We start from the raw sequence: 16,171 nt of genomic DNA on the forward strand, positions 1-16,171 counted from the left end.
TCATTCTTGTAAAACAAGCTAAAGGAACATTAGTCCAAGAGTTATTCCGTCATGAGAGCCAAACCAACTCAATGGGTCTTTTAGCTGTTTCGGCTTTATTGCTGCAGACTACTTCTCAAATTCTATTTTGCTCTATTCTCTCTCGTGCACCAAGTGACCCTGTAATTTGGCATTTTCAGTGTGATGAAATTTGATCAAGTTGTTGTCTGATTACCAGTAGTGCTTCGACTGTAGGCAAAATCTGAGCAATCATAATGGCGATGGTCCTCATCGCATGCTTATATTATATTGGGTTTCGTGATATTTTCCAGCTTAGATAATGCTTTCTGGGGTCAGCACTGTTGGATTTCTTCATGCTTTTAATTTGGTCAGCTTGCAAAAGTTCCGATATGCATTAATTGGTCAACGTCCTTTTCAGGACATGCATATTAAGCGCCGTCGAGTAGGCCCATGCTCCTTTTGCACTAATATCATAAAAAATCTTCAATTAATATATTTATAATAAATTTACATCAAATTATATTTTTAAATACAAAAAATCATAAATTAATACATTTACGATAAATTTATCCTCAAATACTTCATTTTAAATTTAACTATCAAATTACTGAATTGGATGATATGTAACAATTAACACATTTATTAGCTTGGAATTTTACCATTCAATTGTCACATGTGTGTCAATATGTGATTTTTTGTGGTATGAGTTCAATTGATGAATGCTAAATTTGTCATAAATGTACTTGTTTGGGGGGCTTTTTGTGTTTAATTTGTGACATTGGGGTTTTTTTGTAATAAATTGCAAAAAAGTCAATTTTTTTTTTACTTTTATCCAAGGCAATTGGAAACATATACTTTTGCCCCCTGAAATATATTTCCTATATCATATGTTATATCGATAGAAATTTAATCTGCTCGTCATCGGTGCTTCACCTCAAATTCCTAGTGTTATCTATTTCTTGAATTTTCTTAGACAGGTAAAGAAAGGCACAGGGAAGGAACGACCGGGCACTGCTCTTTCATCTAAGTTAATTCACTTACGTGTTGCATGACACCTAAAAATGAGCAGACAATACCCGTGCAAATTGCAAACTAACTGTACCAAAATGGCAATAAGCTTTTTTTTTTTCTGCAAAAGTAAAATACATCCTATTAAAAGAAAAAAAAATGGAGTTATAGTTAGGATCATGTATCTTGCGGCTTGTCCGAGCCAAATGCTGTGCAAACTAATTTAGACAGACCTATTGAAAAAAAAATCCAGTGTCAATTTTTTTTTTTAAAATTGTTTTCACCTATTCAGTATTTTGGAAGACAGAAAAATAATCCGTCTATAAGGAAAACCTTTTTCATGAATCACAAAACAGCAAGAATAAATTAGAGAGACAAATTAGTTTTCTATCATCAAAATATCGAAACATCAAAAGAATAATTTCATTTCAAACGGACAGACTATAAATCTAAAAATCTCAATCGAGTTACTATTCGAAGCCTTGTTTAATCCCATTTCAGTTCAGGTAGGTGAAACTTGCCCAAACCAAAAAATTCACGAAGTGAAAATCATACACCGATTAAGCCCTCGACCCTAGATTAGGCCCGCCCATCGATAGCCTACTTACCCGAACCAAAATTCACAAAGTGAAAATCATATACCGATTAAGCCCCCGGCCCTAGATGGGTCCGCGCGCATTGATCACCTCTACTGTTGTTTTAGCTAAAATTTCCAATCCCCAATCATAGTCGAGTGATCCATAAGTAAAACTGCCCCCTCCTGTCTCGTCCTAATTTGCATGAGTAAAAGGACACAGGAATCCCCCCCAAAAAAAAAAAAGAAAAAAAAAAAGAAGAGGAGGAGGAGAGAGAGAGAGCACCCTTTCTCTCTCTATTTTCGCTCTGTGTGTGTTCTTTCTCTCTCTTCCGCTAGCTTCTTCTTCTGGTTCTGCTTCCGCTTCCATAATTGCCCACCGGAGAGTCAGCCCCAGAATCCAATCGCCACTCTCTCTCTCTCTTTCTCTCTCTAGGTGGAGAACGATCTCTCTCTCTCTAAGTTTGTACGGAGGCAATTCCCTCCCCACCCTCCACGACGACTGAAGCAAAGGGACGGGACGGAGCGGGCGGAATTCTCGACCTCTCACTCGCTGCCGTCGGCGGCTGCGGCGCGCGGTGGGTCCCGAGGCGGCCCGATTGGGTCGGGACTCGTGGGGGGTTCCCCTGTAGCGCTTCTTGCTCTGCTCGCGGGCGCGCGAGAATTTTGGGTGAGGCGATGTTTCGAAGTGCGCCGCGTTCTTTCTTTTTCTTCCTTCCTTTCGTCGCTTGCTCGCGGGGAGTGGCGATTTGTTTGTTTTCGCGACGTTTTCGAGGCTCGGAGGGCGTGGGAATCGGCTTGGAATTCTGGGTTTTTAGGGGAGCCCGGTTCTTGGTGATGAATTCTTGAACTTGGTGCTGTGGAATTTTTCACTGTCTTAACTGCTGCCGTGGATGGGTCTGTGTTTCTGTGACCTGCAAAAGGCGGGGAATTTAAGCCGTTCGCGCTGCGTAGAGTAGGTTCGTAGCTGATTCGGTGTTCGGGGGTTGATTGGTGGACCTAAAAGTGGACTTGGGTAAGGCTCGAGGAGATGGCAGTGGCAGGTTCTGGGGATTTAGAGCTGAGGAGGGATATGTTTCCTTTTTGAATGTGCATTTATTCGATTTGTTATTTCCATTTCAAGGTGCTGGCTTGTTTAGGGGGCACATGTCTTTGAGTAGTTTCTGTAGTTTTTTTTTTCTTTCTCAATAGGTAATGGCACTTTGTTGGGAGTAAAACGCAGTACATTTGAGTATCGAAGAAGTGTGATGAGCAAAGGAAAATGCATAGGGGTGCTGTACAAAGTAATGCACCTCAGGGCCTCACCTACTGGTGTATCATCATCTCAGTCGATGAGTGAGGATATTATGGTGGATTGGAGAGAAACACGATGAGATCACATTTTGTGCTTTTCTGTGCTGATGTGTGAGCTCTTAGCTGTTGATGTTATGATGTTTTTATCAAATTCATCTTCTAAACTATTGACTTTGGCTTTTGGTACAGATAGTTAATTGGACCAGCCGCGAAATAATCGGGATTGTTGAAAGACGGCATGCTGAATGTTGCTTCCATTCGGTGGAGCAGGGATGAATTCCACGATGGATGACATCAACTTAATTCAGCAGGCACAGAGGCATCGCCTGGTGGTTAGACAGCTCGGTGAAGAGATTGATCTGGAAATTGGGCCCGGGGACGACGACCCGTCATTTGGTAACTCCACTCTAATCGGCGGCCCGCCACGAGAACCTTCTTCAGAGGAGCCTGATGACACTAAGCAGATGGTGATGGTTTCTCAAATTCCTAGTGATGATCAGGATATGTCGAGGACACAGCCTGCGAAAAGGAAGAAGAAGGTTGTGAAAAGGTGGAGAGAGGAATGGGCTGATACATACAAGTGGGCATATGTTGACGTAAAGGAGGGGACAGCTAGGATATTTTGCTCTGTCTGTAGAGAGTATGGTCGGAAGCATAGACGGAATCCTTATGGGAATGAAGGTAGTCGAAATATGCAAATGAGTGCGCTTGAAGAACATAATAACAGTCTACTACACAAGGAGGCTCTTCGGCTGCAGATGGCCTCAAAGGATAAGATAGCTGCTGATAAACCTGTTTATGTGAAAGGTTGGTCTCATATTTTGAAGTAACTTTTTTGGTTGCTTTTGTTTGTTCAGCCTAGGGATTTCACAGGATATGGAGGGTCAAACTATGGTTTATTATGTATCTTTTTGTGTCAGATGTTGCATATTTTCCTCCTGCAGTAACAATGGGTGTCTGGGGTTCTTCAGATACCTGACTAGTTGGGTATTATTGTCTGTGTAAGCCTTTGAATTGTTAATTTTAAAACATGTCAGATACTGCTGTGTATAGGGTGAAAAATCCTTCGTTTGGAATATCAACATCATTTTGATTTACACTTATGTTTGGATTTACATTTTGTGAAGAACCATCGAGAGAGGTTTTCTCAGATATTTGAAACATTAACGGTAGTTCCAAGTCTAAGAATTCAAATTAATCTGGTACAGTTGTTACATATGGATTGGCTAGATGAAAAGATAAGCCAGGTTGTCGTGATTAGCTAATTTCATCTGAAAGTGGATGCTCTCATTAGCTGCGGCTAATATGGCTGCGCTATTTTGCTATGCTCATTCTAATTAAGATAATCTCATGTTAGGATGCTAAAATAACAACAAGAACAGCAACAATGGTGACAACTAAGCCTTATCCTAATAAGTGGGTTGATTATCGTCATTTCATTCGGTTTTGATTCCAAATCTTCCCTTATTGTCTCCTTCCGCAGATTTTTTACATCTTCCTGTTCACTTTTGACCTAGTTTTCATACCATAATCACTCTTCGGTCTTAACAAAAATGTTATCTTGTTCTGTTACTGTTTGCATTTGACAGCAAGTAGGACATCTGGTGTGACATTATGCAGCCATGGATCTTAATGTGCCTATTGCCTAGTTTTAGAGTTTTAATGTCATTTGTTACAACTGTATTGTGGAAAACTGTTGTATTTAGCATTTTGTCATTTTATTTTGCTTTGTTGCATTACTCGGGGATTTGTGCTTTCGTATAGCTTTCTCTTTCTTACGATTACATCGCTTGGTCAGAGCTTTTTCTTATCCTTCATTTCGTATGTAACTGGTTATTCTTGGAAATGGAAGCCCTCATGTCAAAAACCGCTGGATCAATTGTTGAAGCTGCATTAAAAAGAGATCCACATGAGCTTGAATTCATACAATCGGTTCAAGAGGCGGTGCATGCCTTGGAGAGAGTCATCGCGAAAAATGCTCAGTAAGTTGTCCTGAGGATGAAGTACATCCTTTCTCCAGCATTTGCAGCAAGCCCATGCACTGTTAAGGTTTATTGCAGATCTGATGAATTTCTTACTTTATCTTTCAGCTATGTCAACATCATGGAGCGCCTGCTAGAACCTGAGAGAACAATTATATTTCGAGTTCCATGGACAGATGATAGGGGCGAGACACATGTCAATCGAGGTTACAGGGTACAATTTAACCAGGCGCTAGGTCCCTGTAGGGGTGGTATCCGTTTCCATCCATCGATGAACTTGGGTATATGCAAGTTCCTTGGTTTTGAGCAGGTACTTTTTGCTCCAATTATATGTCTCTGGCCATTTATGCTTACTTTTCAGATGAAAAAACTTTTTACGTGTGTTTTCTCCTGTTAGTTGCATTGCGTATTCCCAAGGAGTCCAAAAATTTCAGTATGGCCAAGACTGCATGGAGAAGAATGTATATGTTATTGTGAATCTTACTGGATAAAATCTAAGGAATTGATTGCAAGAAAATATCCGAATCTTGGAAATATTTAGTTCTTAGTTTTTACGTAAAGTTCTAATTTTGGCGGAGAGGGTTTTAGAAAAGTCTCATCACTATATTGAGACCTCATGCATCTCTCAATGTCACTCTATTTGTGTACAGACTTTGAAAAATGCCTTATCACCATACAAACTTGGAGGTGCAGCTGGTGGTAGTGATTTTGATCCGAAAGGAAAAAGTGATAATGAGGTAAAGATGCCGGTCTATCATGATGGTATGTGCATATTAAATATGACAGGATTTCAGGAAGTGCACCTAATTGTATCAGTGATGGCAGATCATGAGCTTTTGCCAGAGTTTTATGAGTGAGGTTTATCGGTATTTGGGTCCAGATAAGGTACAATCATGTCCCAAATTTCTTGTGATTTCTTTTTGTTTCTTCAAGTAATTTAAAGAAATTCCAGGACCTCCCATCAGAGGAAATGGGTGTGGGAACTCGGGAAATGGGATTCCTCTTTGGACAGTATCGACGCATTGCTGGCCATTTTCAGGTACCTCTCAATATCCTCAATTAGAAAGAGCTGAGACTTAAGAACTCCTTTTGCCTCTTCTTCTTTACTTCCTTCTCCGTTGTTAGTGGTGATTACAAGAACTGTCCATTCTCGTTTTTATTTATGTATCTTACTTATGCAGGGGAGTTTTACAGGGCCCAGGATTTTCTGGTCTGGCTCTAGCCTCCGAACTGAAGCTACTGGCTATGGCCTGGTAAAGAACCATTCATTATCTCTCCATCATTCTTTGTCTTGACTGTGGATTGATAGAGTCACTGGATGCATGGAATTGTGCATGCTTGTGCAATAATATTCTGCTGTTCTTAAATTTTTTTTGCCTGCTATTTCCTCTACTGGTATAGCATTTTACGACTATGCTTTGTTTGGTTCTGTAAATGGTGGAGTTGATGTTTGCATGCTTCTGCAGGTTTTCTTTGCACAGCTCGTGCTGGCTGACATGAATAAAGAGCTGAAAGGACTGAGGTTTTACACCTGACTTTATATTTTTTTTTAATAGCTGTACTGATTATCCAAGCAAACTAGTTTATACGATGCTTTTCTCAGAGAGAAGTGCATATTTTTTTTTTCCACTTTTACACGTTCATATGTTGTATCTCATGAGGCTTTTGATGGTGTGCACTAGTCTACTCATACTTTTACATGAACATTTCCACTAGGGGATACCTATATGACAAGAAAAAATGAGTTAAGTTACTTGGGAGCATTGTCTGTTGCCATTTAATCAGTTTAGTCTGGTAGTATTGTTAATGCATTCCATTGAGAAATCGCTTCACACTTTATACCTTTAGATTGAGGTTATGCGAGATGATCAGGATTCAGTTCCATGACGATACTTTTTGTTCAACTCAATTTTCATGTTCCATCCTCCAGAAATCAATTATCTGACATCATTTTCCATCCAGATGTGCAGTAAGTGGTTCTGGAAAGATTGCAATGCATGTACTGGAGAAGCTTATAGCTTATGGTGCTGTTCCTATAACTGTATCTGGTGATTTTCTTGCCTGACTATTTGTGTATCTATTACTTTGTACTTTACTTTTGTGGAAAAGTGAGCCCTGTGGTAGTGATTTTTGTGAGTCACAACATTCGCTAACGGAAGACTTCACACAGATTCAAAGGGGTATTTGGTGGATGAGGATGGATTCGACTATATGAAAATATCATTTTTAAGAGATATCAAAGCTCAACAGAGAAGTCTGAGGTGTGCGTTTTCTTTTTTCTTTTCTTTCTTTCTTTTTAACCAAGTGTGAATGCTCGAAATCACTCCTCAGCAACTGTCATCTGCAGAGATTATTCGAAGACGTATGCGAGATCCAAATACTATGATGAAGCAAAACCTTGGAATGAAAGGTGTGATATTGCATTCCCTTGTGCTTCTCAAAATGAAATTGAGCAGTCTGATGCCTTTAGTTTGGTGAATTCAGGTTGCCGTATATTAGTGGAAGGTAATTATTGTGACTCAACCAGTTTTGTCTTTTTAATGTTCCAATTAACCTTTGCAGATGATTATATTTCTTTTGCTGCTGCTAGGTTCTAACATGCCTTGTACACCCGAAGCTGTGGATGTGCTGAGAAAAGCTAATGTTCTCATCGCTCCTGCAATGGCTGCTGGTGCTGGAGGGGTTAGACTTTATTGCCTCTGACTTGTGCATGACCTGTACACTTTATTTTATGCATGCAACTTGTGTGTGGAAATTGGAGTCCAATTAGCGATATGCTTCGACTTTTATGCTATATGGTTTTAATATCTGGCAAACTGACTCAATGTCCCGCTAATTTTATGGAAGGCGATGATTATAATTTGTGTAGAGGCCATAACTGGGGAGTTGATTTCATCTGCTTGATCATGAGTATAACAACACATTTTACTCTTTGTTATTCTCTGTTGTTCTTTCTGTTTTGTGTACTTTCTCAAATATGTTTTTGTTGTATCGTTTCCGTGATGGATGGTGCCGGATGATGATCTCATATCGAGAAAAGTATAGAACTGAAAGTGTCAGAAGAATGCCCCAGAATTAATTTACACATTTCCTCAATAAAATCTATTCAAGAAACAAATTTACCAGGCAGAATGTTTTGTGATGTGTTTTTCAGAAACAATCATTGTCTAAGGGCAGAAGGAAAGATATGAAGTACTGACATCTTTGGGAATACTACATAACAGATGCAATGGCATTAAATAGTCCATATAGTCGTTGCTTGTAGTGAGATAAGACTTGGTCGTTGTTGTAATGTCTGACCAGTATGTGCGAGAGTTTTATGACCAGGTTAGAGAAAGTGTAGACGATGCATGAATGGCTGTAATCGTGAATATATTATCTTGAATTGCTTCCATATTTTAACAGTTTTGCCTGGATTTTATGTAGATCATGTACTGATTGCCATATTATCACCATTATCAATCTATTCTTAATAGGATTATCATAATTCAGCTACTCTGTTGGTAAATCTACTGCTGTAAACTTATGCCTATCTGTCAGGGTAGATAGAGGAGGACAAAGCTGGAACTATGATCTTATTTGCGCTTGCCTTTATAAATGTTTCCAATGCTTGTTCCTAGACCATTTATGTGATCAATTTTTCAACCTGCTGGCAGGTTGTTGCTGGAGAACTTGAACTGAATCATGAGTGTAATCTGCTGCAGTGGTCCCCTGAAGACTTCGAATCTAAATTGCAGGTTAGACTTTGCTGCTTCTTTAAAGGGGAAGCTTTTCTGAGAAGTTGAAATTTTGGCCAGTAGATGCATCAAATGTGTTTTGCTTTCTTTCCTCCAGAACAAAATATATGTGCTTATACCTATCATATGCATGTATCCTATAAATAGGTTTTACTTACTTAGAAGTAAGTATATGCTAAGGATAGACTGATTTTATAATATTCTATAGATCTAAGACGGGAGGGCTATGATTTACTAGAAGTTAATAATCTTTACACTTTGCATTATCTTAATCAATCAGACAGCATACACTGACTGGTGTTGAGGTTAGATTTTATTCCAGAATTAGTATAAGTAGGAAGGCTCTCTCTCTCTCTCTCCATATATGCCTATCTCTTATCTGTGCTTGAGGGAACAAACACTGATAATATACTGGCAAAACTTGTGGGTGCTTGATGATTTGAATTTTTGAGCAAAAGCATTGATCCGTCCATTCTTAAATCATTTATAAGTGTTTTCCAATGACGTGCTAATGTTAACATAGTTTTTAAATGACTCTTAATTGCTTATTTTCATAGCTAAACACTGAATAATCATGACACCTACTAATTTTCATGGGCTCGTCCCTGTAAAATAAGTACTCTTGTAACTTGTAAGGATGTGGGAAGTTCACCATTCTTTCATCTTCGTTGGCAGGAAGCAATGAAACAGATATATCAAAGAGCCCTCAAAGCAGCAACTGATTTCGGTTATCAAAAGGACAATCCAGAGTATGTGCTCTTCAAGAAGAATCCTGTTGTGCCATTTCCGTCTTCCCTGGAAAATCTGTTGCAATTTGAAATCAGAATCATCTTTTACACCATTGCTGTTCATTTCCTGACATGTTTTCACCATCCTTGATAGGGCATTGGTACATGGAGCTGTAATCTCCGCTTTTCTGATGATTGCCCAAGCTATGACCGATCAAGGATGTGTATAGTGGAGACAACAAATAACGTTTGGAGTTCATCTTTCTCCTCGGCAATATTTGTACCTAGACTGGACCTGCTAATACTCTGGACGACATCGGTTCAGTGGGCACGAAGCTGATGGACATCTCGGCCATTCCCGAAAGAGTATCGATCGTAGCTGCGTCGGAGGAGGCGGGGGATCAGTGGAAGTCGGTAGATCTCTTTGTAACATAAGTGTAGTCTTATACCACCGGAGACATGGAAAATAGAATTTTTGTCCATATTTGACTGGGGACAAGAAGAAGACATGCTTACATGAATAGTTTTAGTCGCGATATAAGAAAACCTCCCGATCAATTGCTCAGGTTCTCGTTGTTTGCTCCTAAAGATGTGGGCACTGGGCGAAGCTTGTGGGGGTCATCCTGTTTAGTCATGTAACATGCTGAAAATCAAAGCGAAAATAGTAAGGATTAGCTACTTGCAGGAACCATAATCAAACGTCCTTTATTGGCGCTTACTGTACTGTTTTCAATGTGTTTCTTTCTGGCTAACTCGGCTTTACATCTGGCGCGGATTCTTAGCATGCCGCGCCATTGAAACCGGTTTAAGTCAGTGGCTAGGCTTACTGACGATTAGTTGATTTTTAGTCTAAAGAAAATTATATTCATTGCTCATAAAAATACAGAAGTACAAAGACTTACGTAAGGAAAGCAAATCGAAGCAGAGCAAAACCCAGAATTCTGCAAAGCAAAACCAAACTTAGAAAATAAAGAGAATCGATGAAGTATTGGTAAGGTTAAGAGCATGCTCTCTTATGATTTGTTAAGCTAAATAATCGATGGCAATCAATCGATCTCATATCATTGTCAATACTTAACACACTTATATTCCTACTCCAATAACTACGACATTACTATTGCCATTGTACACTTAGGCCTGATGTTCTAAGGTGCTATTGCGGACAAACTTGTATACTAGAATCCTTCGAGCTCTACAATTGTAGTATCCAACAAGTGAAATAAAGTGTTCGTGATGGATGTGATTGATCATCTCAACCTCTACTTGAAATTTCCTCTCCTATTGTTGACTTTTGGTTTTTGGCCGTTTGATTTCTAAACTTTTATTTTGTTATATTTGATGCATGAATTTTGGTTCAATGTTCAATGTAATTCATGGATCTTAAAATATTTTTATGAAATCTAAGGAATACGTTGAAAATTTTCCAATAATTGAAAGGTCATATTAAATAAATTAAAAATCCTGAGATAACATCGTATGTTGAATTAAAGTTCAAGAATTATATTGCACAAAATAAAAATTAAGGAGCAACACTGCATATCGAACCAAAGTTATGGATCATTTTTACTGTTATTTATCTCTATCAAGAATTTACTACTTATAGCGTAAAAGTTATTTTTATGGTCTTTATTTACGTCAAAAGTTACTTGCTAATCGGAGAAATTAGTAGGTTTTCCTATATGGAAAGTTCAGGAGTAAAGGCCGCAACCAGGGGCAGTTTAGGAACATCGACCGATGAAGGGCACGCGCGTAAATAACGCGAAACCACGTGGGCTTGGAGGTCTTCGCGGAAAGATCTCATTAGGGTTTCACTATAAATACCAGTCTCCTTCCTTCGCTTTCTCCTCGCAGCGCAGATTCGAGCTCTCCAGTTTCTCCGAAGCACTCGCGCCGGCAGGTAATCCATTTGCCCTAGCGCCGATCGCCCCGACGCCGCCATGAGCGTCCTCCTCTATTAGCTTCTTTCCAACTGATTTTCGGTCTTTGTGTAGTTGCAGAGCTAAGGGAGAGAGAGATGGCGACGGTGCCGGGGCAGCTGATATGGGAGATAGTGAAGAAGAACAACTCGTTCCTGGTGAAGGAGTTCGGGCGGGGGAGCGCCAGCGTCCAGTTCAGCAAGGAGCCCAACAACCTCTACAACCTCAACTCCTACAAGCACTCCGGTACGCGTCTCGAATAGATTGGATTCGTTAGAGGTTGCGGGAGAGTTGCTAGGGTTGAGTGTGGTGTCCGATGTCGGTGAGATCGCGGAAAGTCGAATGCTTTGTGGTGGATGTGAGGAACTACTTTGCGAGGTTTCGGTTACGATTAGGGATTTTGAGGTTACTAGTGTTTTTCGGACAGGTGGATTAAAGATGGTGCACTTGTGGCTGTCTTTTACTTGTTTTGCGCCTGAGATGTGCTTTGCTGATTTGGTCTGCAAGGATTTCTTTTGGAGAGTAGTGTGGATTGAGGCAATGTCTTTTGGTTTTCCGGCAAAAAAGACTTACAGATGAAGTTTTGTGTAGTTGGCCATCTTTTGTGAAGTTTCCAAATGCTTTGAAATGTAGGGAATGTTGACATTGTGTTGCTCGAAATATCGTAATAATCAAATTAAATGCAAACTTGTCTTCGTTGGAAAATTTAGGGTTGGCCAACAAGAAGACAGTCACTGTTCAACAAGCCGGTAAGGAGCCATGTGTGTTGCTTGGCACTACCAAGACCAATAAGCAGAATAAACCAGCAGCATTGGTTCACAAGTCTGTCATGAAGAAGGAGTTCAAGAGAATGGCCAAGGCTGTTGCCAACCAGGTAATCCAATATTATTTGCTTGTTGCAGAGTAATGGACTTGGAAGTCTATTTAATATTCGCATGACAGATTGTTCATGGAGGGTTAGCATACTTGATTGGTGTAGAGGTTTTTACACTCTAATAAAATGCCAAATTTTTTGCCCTTTTCTTTTTCTCACTGTCCCAAGTCGTGTTAGTTGTTCTAGCTGTGATGAAGCATTGACCTGTAAGAAGAACCTTTATTACTTGGTTTCTTCTATGAAATGTACTTGATACGCTTGGCTTCTGAGTTTGAATGCATGAGCTTTGCATGATTAGCATGTAAAGTTTCATATCTTTTAGAACACAGTCGATCTTAACATGATAAAATGTGCCATTATACAAGACAAATGATTTGTATTGGTGGCTGTTATCGATGTTGGGATTCTTAAAGTGGGCTTGGAGAATTTTCTCTGATAACCTTTTTTGTCTTTAGTGAATTCTCTTTCGAATGTTTTGTAATATTCTCGCTATGTTATTAGTCAAGTTGGTGATTCCAGCAGTGATGAAGCAGTAATGTGTTAGGAGAACCTTTGTTGGTTTCTTCGAGGAAATATAATTGTACGCTTGGCTTCTGAGCTCAAATACTTTTGACTTCTTTTTAAATTGTTTTGTAATATTCTAACTATGTTATTAGTCATGTTGGTAATTCCAGCAGTGATGAAGCAGTAATGTGTTAGGAGAACCTTTGTTGGTTTCTTCAAGGAAATATAATTGTACGCTTGGCTTCTGAGCTCAAATACTTTTGACTTCTTTTTAAATTGTTTTGTAATATTCTAACTATGTTATTAGTCATGTTGGTAATTCCAGCAGTGATGAAGCAGTAATGTGTTAGGAGAACCTTTGTTGGTTTCTTCGAGGAAATATAATTATACGCTTGGCTTCTGAGCTCAAATACTTTTGACTTCTTTTTAAATTGTTTTGTAATATTCTAACTATGTTATTAGTCATGTTGGTAATTCCAGCAGTGATGAAGCATTAATGTGTTAGGAGAACCTTCATTTGGTTTCTTCGAGGACATATACTTGTACGCTTGGCTTCTGAGCTCAAATGCTTGAACTTGCTTGTTGCATAGTTTCATTTCCTTTAAATTTTATTCAGATGATCTCAACATGATGTACTTAGGTTTTGACTCCTGAAAGGGAAAACACTTAGAAGACAATTGTATGTGGATTGGTTGCTTATGTGCTTGTGTTGGATGTTGTTAGGCCTTTAAACGTTTCTTTCAATTTACGAGTGTTGGTTTGTTGCCTGCTGAGCACGTTAGTATTTTTGCCTGTGGCAGGTGGGAGATAACTACTACCGCCCTGATCTGAAGGATGCGGCACTCGCAAGGTTGAGCGTGGTGCATAGAAGCCTCAAGGTTGCGAAATCTGGTGTCAAGAAGAAAAACAGGCAGGCTGTTAAGGTCCGTGGCAGGAAATGAGTTTGAACGGGAAATTAGTCCCTTCTTTTCCAGTTCGGAGTCTTTCAAGAAATGGTTTCATTTGCTGTCTTATTTTTTCTTGAACTTTTTATGAGAATGTATTTTTTGAGATGTCATCGACACAGTTTAGCTAAAGAGGAACTTAGAATTTTTGGATCAAGTGCTTTTCCTATATTTTCCCTCCCCACGATCACTGATTCGTGTTCTGAGGTTTCGTGCGTCGTTATCTGAGATTTCACAACTGCTTCAAATGCTCGTCGCTTGGCTTCGGCTGGGCTGTCTAAGGAAAACTAATTACCTGCACGTTTTGCATGCACCTTGTCGAGTCACGTGGTTATCGACAAACTTATCCTTCAATTAGAGGAGGGGGGACTTCATAAGCTTTCTTTTAGCTACTTTTTTCGATGTAACGTGTGCCGTACACGTCTTTGTTCGAACTCTGGATGGTTTGACTCGTGTGTAATCTTTGTCTTCCTTGAAGGCGTAGAATCAACGCATGTTTTGCCTCCTTTAGGCTGCTTTTGTGTTGCCACTAAAACCCGTGCGGACCGAGGTGACCCTTCTGTTTGCACTAAACAATTGGAAAATCAAATTGGGAGAGAATTTGCTTTTGTCATCGCAGCGGCTGGGGGAGAAGAAGGGGGTCACGCAACTCATATCAATAGCTTAACCTCAATAACTTGATCCTATGCGTTTAACTTCTCTACTTGCAAGGGAATCCTTCTTAAGCAAAACTTAGCGATGAAGGCTAAATCACGAGCATCGAATGTGGACACGTTCTTCTCTCTTTTCCTTTGTTTTATCTAGATGACATTCGACCACTTTTCTTCTAAAGCATACATATAAAGTCTTGGCTGACCGGTCATTTTGTGCGACGTGACGTCGGGCTGAGAATGTTGCAATATTTTTAGCACATGGGTAATATCCTAGAAATTGCCGGTTAGGAAGAAATTATAAATTCGACGCCATCATATTTCACAAGGTCCTGTCTATCACCAGCTATACAATCGAATATTCAAAGATCTACCGATAAAGAGATTCCAGAATATGTTGGGAAAATTTATTGATGGCTTGGGGCCCAAGTAGTTCGAGTTGGGAGGTCTTCGGCTAATATTAGACATATAGAACGTGGAATCGATCCGACAACTCGTGGTTTTTTTTTTTTTTTTTTTTGGTTGGAAAAGTCAAAAATCAACGTCCACCTTTAATCTCCTTACCAGCTGTTCTGGCAGAGATTTCTGAACTTTAAAGGGGTAATGATTCGCAAATATTAAGAAGACGAAGCTTTTGAATAGATTTGGTCTTAATAAGTCGACGAGAACATCGATTTAACCTTGAGATCTCAAGTTTCTTCAGCTGTAAAAGTCATGCATCCCTCTTAGTGGGTAATCTTGGGATTAAAAGATATTATATAATCACACGTGTACATAGATTAGTTCAAGGATTTCGTCTAAAACATTAACCCCCAAGGGGTGCAACTTTGAAAAGTCAAGTCAATGGGAATAATACCTTGTGTGCACGCGTTGTTGATGTTACTTGGAACCAATATAAAATCATCCCATCTCCAATACTGGCCATTGCTTCGTCTCTTCGTATCTACTTCCATCGATATCATCTTCTTTTCTTCTTCTCTCAAACATTCAACAAAACCCAGAAGCCGAGAAGACAAGAAAGAAAAGCAAGAAGATAAGAGCCTCCGTCGCCATGTCCGTGAAGAAGATTCTCTCCGTAAACGGAGAGAAGGCCCGCAAATCCGCCATACCTGCGAGGAAAGCCCTCTCTCTCAACTCCAACAACCGAACGTCGTCCCCGGAAGCCATGGATTCTAGTAATGGTGCCGTTGCTCTGAAGAAGAGGCGCACAGACAAGTGCTTCTCATTCTCGGAGATAAACATTGAAAAGCCGGCGGGCTCGACGTCGCTGAAGGACGTCGACTCGAACAAGTTGAAGGCTGAGATCAAGCGGTGGGCCAAGGCCGTCGTTAAGTACGCTCGCCAGGTGAGTGACCGCTTCGCGAGGTCGAGTTCCAATGGTGGTGGCTGATTCTATGTAATTGGAGATCCCAAGTTATTGTTTTTCATCAATGGAGAGACAGAGATTAGCGGACTCTGGCTAATTGTGTATGTTACCTCAAAGATAATTGAAGAGGAGGAAAGCGATCGGTCGAGGAGAGTTTGAGCCATTGCGACGGGTTTTTATGTACATAGTTTGACAACAAATAAAGATGTAAAGCATTGAGGTTATGGAAAGTTTGATTCTTTAAAGAGAAAATGATTGATGTTTATTTATGTTGTTGTTTGGTTTCTAGTAATTTGTAGAATAGCATGGCAATGTCATATGCAAGAGGGCTCGAACATCTATTGTGATTTTTGGTCAAAGACAAGGGGTTGAATGCATTTTTTTACCATCCTTGAACCTTTCGAAGCAAAATGACGGATCAGGTTGGTCGGTCTAAATCTAGGAAGAACTGGGGAGGGCCGCCATTCTAGAATTGGCCAGGACAGATCCTATTCTGGTTAAAGTCTATGAATGTTCGGTTTTATTCAGCTTGGGTATGTATGGATTGATTTTCATTTTTCAATTTTTTGCTTTATCAACATGTGGTGGCTTACAC

General features: G+C 39.8%; 3 protein-coding genes and 5 non-coding genes across 11 annotated transcripts; all 8 read left to right on the plus strand.

Annotated features, from left to right (window-relative positions):
- Window positions 1-1,912: 1,912 nt before the first annotated feature.
- LOC104423039 (NADP-specific glutamate dehydrogenase) lies at window positions 1,913-10,040 on the plus strand. 3 transcript variants are annotated; one of them, XM_010035496.3, is made up of 16 exons: window positions 1,913-2,257; window positions 3,065-3,682; window positions 4,728-4,857; window positions 4,966-5,167; window positions 5,508-5,594; window positions 5,683-5,742; window positions 5,810-5,896; window positions 6,039-6,110; window positions 6,324-6,379; window positions 6,820-6,905; window positions 7,028-7,118; window positions 7,205-7,362; window positions 7,448-7,539; window positions 8,514-8,594; window positions 9,270-9,343; window positions 9,477-10,040. In XM_010035496.3, exons 2-16 carry the CDS (start codon window positions 3,121-3,123, stop codon window positions 9,550-9,552), a joined length of 1,914 nt encoding a protein of 637 aa, XP_010033798.1. In that variant the 5' UTR covers window positions 1,913-2,257; window positions 3,065-3,120; the 3' UTR covers window positions 9,553-10,040. The 3 variants fall into 3 exon arrangements, with proteins under 3 accessions (XP_010033798.1, XP_039159479.1, XP_039159481.1); XM_039303545.1 differs by having other exon boundaries at window positions 1,913-2,252; window positions 3,064-3,682; XM_039303547.1 differs by having other exon boundaries at window positions 1,913-2,252; window positions 3,069-3,682.
- A 1,077-nt stretch (window positions 10,041-11,117) lies between these two features.
- Window positions 11,118-13,729, plus strand: LOC104423040 (60S ribosomal protein L28-2). 2 transcript variants are annotated; one of them, XM_010035498.3, is made up of 4 exons: window positions 11,118-11,219; window positions 11,314-11,484; window positions 11,949-12,112; window positions 13,417-13,729. In XM_010035498.3, exons 2-4 carry the CDS (start codon window positions 11,337-11,339, stop codon window positions 13,555-13,557), a joined length of 453 nt encoding a protein of 150 aa, XP_010033800.1. In that variant the 5' UTR covers window positions 11,118-11,219; window positions 11,314-11,336; the 3' UTR covers window positions 13,558-13,729. The 2 variants fall into 2 exon arrangements, with proteins under 2 accessions (XP_010033800.1, XP_010033801.1); XM_010035499.3 differs by having other exon boundaries at window positions 11,138-11,219; window positions 11,320-11,484.
- LOC120289302 lies at window positions 12,295-12,386 on the plus strand. The gene has a single exon (XR_005547226.1). It is a non-coding gene; the product is annotated as a small nucleolar RNA R24 (small nucleolar RNA).
- Window positions 12,628-12,714, plus strand: LOC120289305. Its single transcript, XR_005547229.1, has one exon. It is a non-coding gene; the product is annotated as a small nucleolar RNA R24 (small nucleolar RNA).
- Window positions 12,783-12,869, plus strand: LOC120289303. Its single transcript, XR_005547227.1, has one exon. It is a non-coding gene; the product is annotated as a small nucleolar RNA R24 (small nucleolar RNA).
- Window positions 12,938-13,024, plus strand: LOC120289250. The gene has a single exon (XR_005547174.1). It is a non-coding gene; the product is annotated as a small nucleolar RNA R24 (small nucleolar RNA).
- Window positions 13,093-13,180, plus strand: LOC120289304. The gene has a single exon (XR_005547228.1). It is a non-coding gene; the product is annotated as a small nucleolar RNA R24 (small nucleolar RNA).
- A 1,407-nt stretch (window positions 13,730-15,136) lies between the features above and the next one.
- Window positions 15,137-15,966, plus strand: LOC108955632 (hypothetical protein). The gene has a single exon (XM_018863711.2). The coding sequence runs from the start codon at window positions 15,262-15,264 to the stop codon at window positions 15,598-15,600; it is 339 nt and encodes a 112-aa protein (XP_018719256.1). The 5' UTR covers window positions 15,137-15,261; the 3' UTR covers window positions 15,601-15,966.
- The last annotated feature ends 205 nt before the right edge of the window (window positions 15,967-16,171 follow it).

The sequence above is a fragment of the Eucalyptus grandis genome, chromosome 10 (genome assembly GCF_016545825.1).
Source record: "Eucalyptus grandis isolate ANBG69807.140 chromosome 10, ASM1654582v1, whole genome shotgun sequence".
Taxonomy (NCBI): Eukaryota; Viridiplantae; Streptophyta; class Magnoliopsida; order Myrtales; family Myrtaceae; genus Eucalyptus; species Eucalyptus grandis.

Bases quoted from the DNA above. Each gene is read 5' to 3' on its own strand.
- LOC104423039 (XM_010035496.3), top strand. From the start codon at position 3,121: ATGTTGCTTCCATTCGGTGGAGCAGGGATGAATTCCACGATGGATGAC. The intron at 5,897-6,038 runs GTACCTCTCAAT...TTACTTATGCAG, and splicing joins GCATTGCTGGCCATTTTCAG to GGGAGTTTTACAGGGCCCAG. The intron at 7,119-7,204 runs GTGTGCGTTTTC...TGTCATCTGCAG, and splicing joins GCTCAACAGAGAAGTCTGAG to AGATTATTCGAAGACGTATG.
- LOC108955632 (XM_018863711.2), top strand. From the start codon at position 15,262: ATGTCCGTGAAGAAGATTCTCTCCGTAAACGGAGAGAAGGCCCGCAAA.
- LOC104423040 (XM_010035498.3), top strand. From the start codon at position 11,337: ATGGCGACGGTGCCGGGGCAGCTGATATGGGAGATAGTGAAGAAGAAC. The intron at 11,485-11,948 runs GTACGCGTCTCG...TGGAAAATTTAG, and splicing joins CAACTCCTACAAGCACTCCG to GGTTGGCCAACAAGAAGACA. The intron at 12,113-13,416 runs GTAATCCAATAT...TGCCTGTGGCAG, and splicing joins CCAAGGCTGTTGCCAACCAG to GTGGGAGATAACTACTACCG.